A 13046-nucleotide genomic window follows, 5' to 3' on the forward strand; every position below is an offset into this window, starting at 1 on the left:
GCCTCCGCTCCCTCGTTGAGCTCACATTCTGGAGGGGGCGTGCCTTCTGTCTTGCTATCTCCATGAAAAGAGGCACACATGTATGTGCATCTATTACTAGTGGCCTGTCTATTCTTCTGAGCTCTTCTTCCAAGCACACAGAATTTGGGCTGGCAGTGCACCCAGTTGAAAACCACTGGCTTGGTATTTCTCAAATCTCTTGTACTGAAGGATGGCCAAGTATGTGTGCCGGGGTGTGTTTGTATTTGTTTGTGAAATATTATGTATGAAATGCAATATAGGCAGAAATTATTGAGAAAGGCTTAGATTTCTCCAAAATGAAAAAGCCTCCCAATGAGGTGGTTTTTCTCTTACTTGTCTATAAGAAGTGGTATCTGAAGGTGGAGTGGCCATTTAAGGCCAAGATTTCAAAGTCATGATGATTTTGAAGAAAAATACTCTAACAAACTAACAAGTAGCTATACCAGTCTTAGACATTATGGATTTCTTGTTGTGTGAGCGAAATAAGTTTTTTTTAGGTTGAACTCTTTTGGCCAGTTTTCTATTCTAACTAGGCAAAACCAATCCTCTCTGTGACTTTCCCACAGCCATCGAGCTAATGGTGACAGCCACAATTAGAGCACAGATTTGTCTCCCTCCAAAGTTTCTCTCTTTGTGGAGCATTTTACATTTTCAAGGCTTGCCCCCCCCCAATGCACGTTTCCTTTTAGCTCCTTGGAGGCTGGATTTACAGAGTTGTGCACGTGTCTGCACTTGACTTTTATGTGTGTTCTGTGCATGCACGTACCTACAGGTCTCTTTACGGCTACCTTCGACCCTCCAGTGCTCCTCCCTGCCCGCTAAGCCACTCCCTCCTCTAGCCAGTTCCACCAGCACAATGTCCTAGGGTTTAATGTTTTTCTTTTTGAAGAATAGAACTGCGAGACTTTTTAAATTTTTAACCAAGCCACCTGTGCTTTGTTTTTATTATAGTAAAAAGTCCTAGCATCTTGGAGACTCAGATTGGCCCCATTCAGGTGACAGGAGGCCCAGCCCCATGTTACAGCCCAGCAACTGCTTTCTTCTGATTTTTCCCCCTTTTTCTATGTGGATTTGTGTATCCTTGACTCCAAAAGCCCCATTTTCCCCCTGCCATATTTCCCAAGGCTGACAGTATTGCTGATACTGTCATTTGAAGAGAAAGCACTCATCTTTGCATCTATGTCTCTTCCCAAGTTGTCCTTACACATTCCAGGAACAGGCCTGGGACTCTCCCAACCTGTCCCACGCAGCCAGACAGGACCCTATCTGTGTCCTGAGTCTGCACACACACACACACACACACACACACACACACACACACACACACACACTACTGGCACACTAACTCCAGTGAGCTACATATTGTGATTATAATGTGAATTATCAGTAATTAATACTCTTCTCACAAAGAGATTTTGAAGAAAAATACTCTAACAAACCAACAAGCCTAATGTCTAATACCAGTCTTAGACATTATGGATTTCTTGTTGTGTGAGCAAAATAAGTCTTTTTTTTTTTTTAGGTTGAACCCTTTTGGTCAGTTTTCTATTCTAACCAGGCAAAACCAATCCTCTCTGTGACTTTCCCACAGCCATCGAGCTAATGGTGACAGCCATTAGCTAAAGACACAGATTCCCACTTTTTACAAGACATGTGACTTTAAGAGGACGAAGTTCTGCTGTAGAACAGTAGAGGATAGCCTACGGCACCTTCAGAGAATGGGCAGCTTTAAATCATCCTTTTCTCCAAAGATGAACTCACTCTCACAAAAAAGCATATGAGAAATTATTATTTTTTGGTTTGGTACTAGAGCTGGAATCCAGGAGCCTTCTACCTCCAGGCTATACTTCCAGACCTATTTTATTTTTTTATTTAGAAATAGGTTCTCACTAAGTTTCTGAGAGCCTCATTAAGTTGCTGAAGCTGACTTTGAACCTGCATCATCCTCCTGTCTCAGCTTCCCAAGTACCGGGAATTACAAGCATGTATCACCATGCCTGTCTGCGAAATTATAATTCCCTTATCACAAGCTTCTTTTAGCTGATTCTCAGCACATGTGCACAAAGTAAACAAGTAGACACACATAAATTTATGTTAGTCTTTTAAAAATAGTTTGAAATGTTACAACCTGCAAAGATGAATAAGAACACATCACTGGTGTTTTGTTTCTCTACTGCTATGCAACAAACAACCCTAAAGCTTAGTGCCTTCCAACAGCCATTTTAGTTTTCTCTTACAGTCTTGTGGATTGACTGGGTTCCACTGTGTGGTTTTTATGCTTAACTTAATGTCCCCGGGGCTGCAGTCCTTTGTGGGCTTAACCAGTCTGTGATGTCCAAGGTGGCTCATTCACAAGTGTCCCCCTCGGCAGAGCTCACTGGAAGTCTGGTCTCAGCGCTGGGATGCTGGTATAGGGAGGCCACCTTCTCACCCCACTCAGTCTCAGTCTTATGTCTTTCCACATTATATTCCCAGTAAGGTCGCAGGACTTCCTAAATGGCAGGGTTGCAAACTTAAAACAGCAGAAGTTGTTGTACTTTCTTAGGGCTTTGGCCCAGTTTCCAGCACAGTGTCATTTCCAGTGTGTTACATTAGTGCCTCAGAGGCCCTGTGGCACTAGACTATATTGTAGCAAGAATGTGAGGAGGCGTGGCTCATTGAGGGCCATCTTGGAACCTAGCTATCATAATTACTGTTTTTTCACGCTACCAAATGTGGAAAAGACACTTGATGGGTTAAATTTCTCTTCCTAAAAGAAAATGTGTCACCGTTCTGAATATATGAATTAACAAGATGTATAAATATTAGAAGCACATGGAAATCATATACATTCAGCAAATATTATTTGTTTGGAAAACATGATCAAGGCCTCTGAAAAATATTCACATTTTACTCAATTGTATATATATATATATATATATATATATATATATATATATGTATGTATATATATATACATATATATTTGTAAATGGTGGATAAGTTAGTATTATCAGGATAATAGCAATGTGTAACATCACTTATCCTATATTTATTAAGAATAGGCACTGGGCTAACTCTATTTATGGCTTTAATTAATCTTCATAAAAACCTTATGAATGGATATTAGTGCCTCTAATTTTCTGATGTGAAACTAAAGTTCAATGAAGTTTTGTAACTTGCCTAAAATCACACATCTAGTAATAGGATGAGGCAGGACCTAATTCAACCTGATATTAAAATCCACATCTCTTAAATTCTACACTACCATTTTACTTGTTTTGTCCCTGCTCATATTTTCATCAATTGTTTCAGAATGGTGTTCAATTTGAGCAGAAACAAGAGCTACACCTCATATTCTTATCTCTAAAGATTTAAAATCCATTTTCTATCTGGATCTTCTGCTTAAGTCAAGACTTCAAAGTCTACCTTCAATTCTGGCACGATAACCCTGGGAGCACTTAGATCTGCAAGCATATGTCTCTGGATTTAAATTTGAACTTTATCCAAACCCTACAGTTATTATTGAATAGAGTTCTCCTCCTGGTTTATCTAGGTATCAGAAAAAATTTCCCCTTGGCAATAAAGGGGTATGTCACAAGCTCTTACTAGTGCCATCTAAGGATTGAGAAATGAGACATCTGTGCTTTGTGTTTTGCGGTAATATGGTTTTGGAAACATCTCACCAGAAATCAGTTTATCTTATGAAATGTAAGCGCTTTAGTAAAAGGTTTTGTGATGGAAATGTCCAGTGAGCTCTGCATTGATGCTGTATCATGGGTAGATCAAGGAGGCCTTCTAGTACTGTACTCACACGCATCAGCATGCTGCTGTCCTTAGGGAATTTTCCATACTCTGCTGTCTTGAGGCTTTTGTCCCATTACTAATTTAGAAGAAATGCTCAAAAGCCTGCTGCCCCAATATTAACACCTTACTTAACCATAACACAATTATCAGAAAAAGGAAATTAACTCTGGTGCAATACTACTAATTAAACTAAACATTTAATTTTCAATAGGAATATTCCTTTACTATTCTAAGACCTATCCAGGCTCTACTTGCATTTATTTGTTACACTTCCTTAGTTTTCTGTATTCTGTAACAGTTCCTCAGTCTTGTGTTATTTGTCTTTTATGGCCCTAATTCTTTGGAAGACTACTGATTAATTTTCTTATCACTTGCCTCTCATTTGTTCTTACTTTTAAAAAATAACCAAAATCATTGGTTTATAATAATTATACAGAATAGTATCATTTGTGGTAGTGTATTTGTATATGCATATAACACAATCTAGTATTTTTCATAATTAGACACTTTTTAGGTAAAATAACACAAGCATCATGCTGTAGCTCTCTCTGCCAGGTTCATGATGTTAATGTATGTTATTTTTTCTGATGTTGTGGGTCTTGATCACTTGGTTAATGTAATCTCTGCTGGATTTATCACTGTAAATAATTCCCTTTGAGGGTAATAGTAACTTAAGGAGAAACTTCACGACTTTGCAAAGTATATTTTTTCATCTTTTATCCACTAAGTATAGCATTGGTAGAGAATTTTTTACTGCAACAATTATGGCTGTGAAGCAGGGTGTTGTGGTACACGCTTGTAATCCCAGTACTTGGGGGGCTGAGACAGGAAGATCACAGGTTCGAGGCTAGCCTCAGCTACTTAGTGAGGCCCTTTGCGACTCAATGAGACCCTGTTTCAAAATAAAGAATAAAAAATAGGACTGGTGGTGTAGCTCGGAAGTAGAATGCCCCTGGGTTCCATTCTTGGTACTGCAAAAATATAAACTAAACTAAACTAAAATAATAGGTCTGGGAGTGTAGCTTGGAGGTAGAATGCCCCTGGGTTCAATCCCAGTAACACACACACACACACACACACACACACACACACACACACACACAAATTATGGCTGTAATATATGCCTAGTGATGATTGTTCTATTTTCCTCTTTCCCCCTGTATATTCATTAATTGAAATCTACTGTAAAAGAGGGTTATGCTTTTTCCCATTTACTCACATAAGTATGCTTATTGTTATTTATCATATTCTATGGATTATAAACCAATTCTAACATTATTTACTTCCCAAATTTGTAAACCATAATATTTTAAATTGAGAAAATAGGCTATTAGCACAGAGGCATCTAATAAGCTCAGAGAAATTTTTTTCTGTATTAAAACGTGTAAATATTTGAGCTGAAATATTTTGGTAGATATTGCATTTTCCTCCATTTAGATCCTCTTTCTTCATTTTTGGAAAATAAAAATTCATCAAGTAAATCATTTCTATTTATAGTTTTTGAATATTTTTTAAATGTAGGTTTTACAAAATCTGGCACAGAATATAACTTTATCCTCTTAAAGAAGAACTCTATCAAAACTTTTTATGTCAAATTTTCTAAAGCACAATGACAAAATCTAAATTAATGTTTTTACTAAATGTTAAAGCTTATTCTTGTTTTGCAGGGGTGAATTCCAATGTATTCATATTTAGAATTCTGTTTTTAATAATTACAACTTGAAATGATTAAAATATGTAAATTTTTCTCTGTTAAATTCCTGAAAGGCCTCAATCTGATTTTGAATAAAATGTAACAAAATTTCTTAAGCCTTTTTTACAAAAATATCTGGATGCCACTGTAGGTCACTTTGGCTGATTTATAAAGTGGTGGTGCATGCTTGTAATCCCAGCATTTGGGAGGCTGATATAGGAGGATCATGGTTCACAGACAGCCTCAGCTCCTTAAGTGAGGCCCCTTGCAACTCAGTGAGACCCTGTTTCAAAATAAAGAATAAAAAATAGGGTGTAGCTTGGAGGTAGAATGCTCCTGGGTTCCATCCCCAGTACTGCAATAAATAAATAAATAAATAAATAAATAAATAAATAAATAAATAAAGTGGTGCTTCAAAGAATCAAATATTTTAAACTGATGATGACTAGTAAAAACAAGAAAGTGTGTACTGTCAGGAATAAGATAACTTTTGAATTTTAAATCAACTTTACCTTCCAAATATTATAATTCACTTTAACTTTGTGCATGTAAAAATATGTGTAAACTTTGGCTAATTTTCATTTCAGTTAATAGAATATCGCAGCTTCACTATATATGTACCACAGTTAATTTCTTTCTTTCTTTTTTTTTTTTGTGGAAGTACTGGGGTTCCTGGAAGCCCTTTTAACTCCGGGCTATGCTCCCAGACCTATTTTATACTTTTTTTAAAATTTGGAAACAGGCTCTCTTAAACCTGCGCGATCCTCCTGCCTCAGACTCCGAAGCGCGGGGATTACAAGCGTGCGCCGCCACGCCCGGCCACAGTTTATTTCAAGTTCACATCTGCTCCATATATTTTTATTTTAATTAAAAACATTATTTACTGTGATGCTGTGCCCGCCAAAATTTGTATTCATATTATCACTTGAATTCACAGTGTTTAATTTTTAAGTTAAAGTGACAGTAGCATATACAATAAAATCAGACAATTATCTTTGATGCAATAAACTTCCAAAAACTCTTTTTTGCTTCTGTTAATTGGATTTTTAAAGTTTGAACCATTATTAAAATTAGCTGAGCCGGGTGCGGTGGCGCAGGCTTGTAATCCCAGCATTTGGGAGGCAGAGACAAGAGGATCATAGTTCGCAGCCAGCCTCAACTACTTAGTGAGGACCTTTGCAACTCAATGAGACCCTGTTTCAAAAATAAAGAATAAAAAAAACTAGGGCTGGGGGTATAGCTCAGACGTAGAATGCCCCTGGGTTCCATCTTCAGTACCGCAAAAAAAAAAAAAAAAAAAAAAAGAATTAGCTGATTTTATATTTGATTTATCCACTCGCGCTGATACAAACTTGTCTTCATTTAACCATTTGCAAAACTCTCCTGCTAATGGTGATAACTTGTTCCTAGCTGTTGCTTTACATTTTTTGTAAGCCCAAGGAGACCTGGAAATAAAATTAAGTAAAATGAATAGAGGGGAATGGTCACTGACCTAACGGAAAAGTCTTGCTGTGCACACAGTGATATATACACGCACCTTAAACAGTTGCATCTACTAACCCACCTACTTTGAGCAGTCTTTCAAAAATAATGGGGAGGGTTAACCTAGTGATGTGTGTGCATGTATCCTTCTGCTATCTTGTACTTCATTAAGATGTAGGACTACAATGTACCAATATTGTAGATATTGCTGCGTCTGCAGCAGATTCTATCTTCTGCTCATCTTGCAATCAGTGACAGCATTTCAAACCTTTATGGTGGATGTAGTAATTATTTTGTTTATTCATCAACTATCTTGAGAAACACAAAAGCAATATTTAATTTATAGTAAACATTAATACATTAAACCCTTGTTTCTGAAAAGGTTTGGAGCAAAATAAAATAAACATAGCCAAATAATAAGAGTCGTGGATCTGTGTCCTGCGATGAATGCACTGCAGTAGCAGGAACATTCAGACGCGCTGTAGCAGGGATGCTCAGCACGCTTCCCACACACAGACTTCATTTACATCTAATCTCCAAGTCCCTACAGGTCTAATCTCTAAATCCCACTAACCCCATTGACCTGGCGTCCTGGTGGCCCTATGTTTTCACAGGTCAAGGCACAGGCCATGACACGACCAGCTGCTGCACCCGGCGGAGGCAGGGGTTATAGCAGCCAACGCTTGTCCTGCCGCTGCCACAACAGGCCCGGGTTAACTGTTTCTGGTTGTTTGTATCCAAGTGTTATCATTTTACCAGTCAGTGCCCTGCATATGGCACTTCAAAGGAAGATGTAAGCTTCCTTAAGGCCAGAAAGGAGAAATGGGCTGTTTTAGAGTTCTTTTAATGGCTCCGCAGTACCCATTGAGTAAATTGCTAACTTCTTTTTCAAGTAGAGTCTGTTTCTATCAGGCATTCCAGATTCATTTCTCTCTCCTCCCTTACACGAATCCTTCACTCTAGCTTGGTCACTCACCATTTCCTCACATACTTGGTATTTTCTGTTCATTCTTTTAATTCCACTGAGAATCTTTTGCCCAACCTGGACTCTACTTGATAAAGTCTTACCTACACTTTGAAGCCTAAGGAATATTTTCATCTTCCTTAAGAATCTCTCCTGGATTCTCCATAGAGAAATGTTCTTATTATGCTCCAAGATTCTTTAGTTTAGAAATTATTCCAATAATGTATTATGTACATCCCTTCAATTCAGGAGCTTTTTTTTTTTTTTTTCTGTACTGGGGATGGAACGCAGGGGCATTCTACCTTTGAAAGACACCCCCAGTCCTAGTTTTTATTCTTTATTTTGAAACAGGGTCTCACTGAGTTGAGTGCCTCAAAGGGCCTACGTAGTTGAGGCTATCTAAAAACCACGATCCTCCTGTCTCAGCCTCCCAAATGCTGGGATTACAAGTTTGTGCCACCATGTCTGTCCTCAGGAGCTGTTTTAATGCAAGTTCTTTTTATTGGTGCTTACAATTACACATGATAGTGAGATTCAGACTGATACTTTCTGATATGCACATTACTGCACGGTTGTGAAGGACAGAGATGATCTTCATCTCTCAACTCAACAAAGCCATGTAGCATCTTATTCTTTGAACATATTGCTACTTCATAATTATTCATTGAGTAAATTAATCTATTAGTGACCAATAAATCCATACTAAAATGTAAATGAGAGTCCTTTTAGAAAATACTTTTGCAGTTTATTGGGGGATGTTTAACCACAGAGTATTATTTTAATTTAAACCAGTCTGCGGGCTGGTCTTTTGGTTTGTAAAAGCATCACAAATAATCAGGTCATTTCTTCACCTTCCCATAAGATCAGCCTTGCTTATTAAACTTTGGGCTTCCATAAATACTAAAAATATTAATTTCATGCCATTTTTGATAATTTGATTTTTAGTAACATAAAAGGACATATTCGGTAAGAATATACAATGTGTGTTTGTTTCTATGTCTGTGTCTCTCAAAGAAAAGATTCCCATCAAACTGATAACAATGGTTACTTGTAGGGAAAACAGTGGCTTCAGAAGGTTTTAAGAAAAGAACCTTTACCCTTACTTTATGTACTCCTCAAATGTTTTAATATTCTTGTAGTGAGTATATGTTATTGTGTGTGAAATAGAAAAATGATAACTTTTAAAAATAATTCCAAGTCTACATGGCACTATGTGTGTGATATCTTAGATATACAAAACAACTTCAAAAAGCCTTTGGAATATCTAAGAAGTAGAAAGAATAAAAATTTGGCTTACCACTTTTCATATGATATTCTCTGCTTTGTTTTTGAAAATTTTACCAGAGAAAAAAGATAAATATCTCTAAGACTATCTGAGAATAAAGGGGAAAAGCATTGAAAAACCAGAACTTGCATAAGGTTTTTATAAATCACATAAACTCCTCATCTAAAAATTTACAATTTCAAAATCACTGAATTCAGAAGCATAAGATCCAAAATATATTGTGATTAAAACCAGTAAAGCTATTAAAACATTTAATTTTTTAAGGAGCAAGTAAGTGTTAGCCATAAAACAAAATGAAAGAACATCTGGAGCTCAGAGTTTGAAAGATGGGAAACTAAGAAGCAAATGGTATGCTTATCGCTACTAAGGGACTTGGGCAAATGGATAGAAACCCATTTGAAAATAAATACCGAGTTTGTGTAATTACAATGAGCCTGAAGATGGGTTTAGCATTTATACATCTCCTGGGAAGCTTTGTGAGTCAGAAACATAAAACCAAAGTACCAGGAGGTTATTAAAATATTATTTCCTGTTGTAGCTCAGAACCCAAGAAGAGAATAAACATACCGATGACTTGCATGGCCGGTTCCACGTTGGCTGTGGCCTCTTCCAACAAGGACAGAAGCTTGGCTGATATCTGATGCACCGACTCGATGTTGCTAAACAAGCTCTCCACATCCAGCCTGTCAATCTGAAGAAACACAAACACTAAGCACCAGCTGGTGGGAAGAGAAGTCCTGTATGCCCACATTTCTTCCTTCTACACAGTAAGCATCCTACCTGCCAGCCCTTGCTGCCCCTAGGAACCAGGTCTGCAAACACCTCACTCAGGATTTCTTGAGTAAATGTGCAGTTTTTTCATCTAATAAGTTATGATAAGTATGTTACCTCTGTCTTCTTATTTTGAATGTAGTTCAAGTTGAGTGTACAGATACATATCTCAATTAAAAACCAGAATGGGAAGATTTAGCCATAAATGGTATTTTTATTAACTGCTCCCTATGAAGGTGTGTACTAGATTACATGACTAGAATATTTCACTGCTTTCACAGCAAAAGTCAGAACTTACCTTCATTTAACTATTTTCAAATCTGTTTATTAACTATTTAGTAACTATTTTCAAATCTGTTATTGAAACACGGATATGTTAAAAGTGATGATACATAGATATGCTGGGTTGCTTCTTGCTCTTTTTCTTTGGAAAAAATATGAACCAGTAACAGTGGCAAACACCTGTAATCCAAGTATTTGTGAAGCTGAAGCAGAGAAGATCACAGGTTCCTGGCCAGCCTTAACAATTTACTGAGGCCTTCCACAACTAGTGAGACCCTTTTTCAAAATAAAAAATAAAATAGGTGTAGGGTTGTAGCTCAAAGGTAGAATGCCCCTGGGCTCAATCCCTAGTAACACCCACACCCACGCACAATGGAAACATTCACCAAACATATACTAATGATCATATTTGTAATTTTATATATACCCTCAAAATCATTCTTTATACTAGCATAATTACTCTTAATATTATAGAATATTATTAAATTATGTTCCTAGATGATGCTAGTAATAACTTTCTATTCATTCTCTTATTTATTCTTTCATCAAATATTTCTTGAGTACATTCCGTGTAGCAAGAATTGTAATAGAAGACAGGCTTCATCATAGTAGTAGATGATTTGTGGAAAGCTGACCAATATCCACAGATATTTTAAAGTGACGAGTTGCTCTGATTTGCTAGGTCTTTTTCAAAATGTATTGCTCAAGTTTAAATCAAATATCTTTTTATAACCATATACTGCATATTCAGGGTATGGCCACATTGGTGTGGCTACACTGGGCTAGCGCAGGGAACACAAGAGGTGTTGTTTATCCATGACATATTGTGCATGAGGTTACTGGTGAGTAACCAAGTCATCAATTATCATGTTGTGGAAGAACTTTAAAGGTAATAGGCAAAGTTACTGGCATGAAACCAGGCCACAACAGACTTAGGGGCAAGGGAGACACAGGGAGTTTAGTTAAAGAAAAGGCACCAATAAGTAAAAGAAAATTAGGAGCAAGGTGGACCTGGAGGAGTCTGGAGATGAAGGCCAACACCTAAAGCATCGTTTCCATGCTGAGGCTGGCCGAGAACCTGCGATCTTCTTGTATCGGCCTCTGTACTGAGATTACAAGCATGTGCCACCATGCTCAGCAGCTTATTCTATCCCTCTTCGACAATGGCCCATCTGTTGTTGTCCATATTGAACCCAGATTTTATTTGGTAAGGATATTCTGTCCTTGAAGTTGGAAGCATGACTTCACACTGGACTTGGGTAAAATGTGGTGACTGTGTTATTTCTTATACAATATGGCTGTACTGTACACATTTCTTTCAACCACCTTGGGAAATTCTTCACTTTCCTGTCATCAGCCCTGTCCTCAAGATAACTCCCAGTCATACTTGTAATCAATTCCTTATGGTTGTAGGTAGCAGTTTATTTCAATGTAGAATTAGACAACTTGTTTTTATTCTATTTTTATCTATATCTACATATTAATTAAACCACTGCAATAACTTTTGGACCTTAGGGTCCTTAATCCACTATGTAATAACTTTTGCATTTTAGGGTCCTTAATCCCAAAATATTCCTTCACAAAGAATTCATTTTAATAGGAGAGACACGTGTGACTTTTATGCATGAAATCTAGGGATATTCAGGACTTCTAATTTCTATATTATAATGTATATGTAATATTACTGAAAGTACACAAAAGGCATATAATTGTTATATGCTTTTTGTTAACTATCACTTATGGAATTATCACTTAATGATAATTTATTATCAATTGCTCAAAAGTCGCCTGTCTCCGAGTGCCACTGATTTAAGACGTTAATTATTCTGAATACTTAATACTAATTAATAAACAATAATATGTACTACAGTGCACCAATAAAAATTTTTAAAAAGAAAAATTAATTATCTTCTGTCCTGGGTATTAACTAAATTAACAAATGTGTCATTTCGCATAGGGCAAGATATATTTTCCAAAAATTGTATATAAATCAAGTTTTGTAGACTGCAGTACCACAGAAAAAGTGTATGGGTTATTTCTTCAAATTATTTTTGGAATAAATGCTTTCTACATCTAATGTGTGAAATTTTATCTGCTAATTTACTTGCTTTATATGATAAATGATTAGATGTACTTTGTATAGGGTATTCCTATTATTATTTCCTTTTGCTGTGAAACTGTATTCTCTGAACTTAAAGTGCTTTATATATATTATTTCATATATAACTCTTTGTAAAATATGAATCAGATTGAAGCCAGAGACACTAATGCAGTGACATGAGAAGTATCATGCTCAAAATTATGCAAGAAACCTTAGACAAGGTTAGAAGAGAAACTGATCTTTTAATTCCATACCTTAGTCCACTATTAGCAAGTGCAAGTACCAGAGTACATTGCCATCTCTACTTAGACTTCTTTGGATTATTGCTGAGATTTTTGCCAAGTTGTCACTTCCTCAATTTATTCCTCAAGGTCATTATCCTGCATATCTAATTGGGATTATAAAACCATTTAGCAAGAATCTAATTCTACATTCTATCTATAATCTTAGCTCAGTGCAAAAAATACTAAATAACAACAACTTAAGTTTTAATTCCATTTCTTCCTGAAGGACAGAAAGGATTAAAACATCAATTGGCCTGGTTTCAATCCTATCATCACGGGCCCATGGGGATTCTGTGAATCATAAAATGAATTTCCATCCAGCCACTGCTCTGCCAGGGAACAAACAAATGCCTGGTCCAGATAGGCTTTTAAAGCTG

General features: G+C 36.7%; 1 protein-coding gene across 1 annotated transcript in view; it reads right to left on the bottom strand.

Annotated features, from left to right (window-relative positions):
• ARHGEF38 (Rho guanine nucleotide exchange factor 38) overlaps window positions 1-13046 on the bottom strand; it is a gene marked incomplete at both ends in the record, with an annotated part of 165444 nt that overhangs the window by 82601 nt on the left and 69797 nt on the right. Inside the window, one exon of the mRNA XM_080697901.1 lies at window positions 9799-9922. Coding sequence (XP_080554027.1) covers window positions 9799-9922 — 124 coding nt within the window. The remainder of the gene's footprint in view (window positions 1-9798; window positions 9923-13046) is intronic.

The sequence above is a fragment of the Muscardinus avellanarius genome (assembly GCF_963383645.1).
Source record: "Muscardinus avellanarius genome assembly, chromosome: 6".
Taxonomy (NCBI): domain Eukaryota; kingdom Metazoa; phylum Chordata; class Mammalia; order Rodentia; family Gliridae; genus Muscardinus; species Muscardinus avellanarius.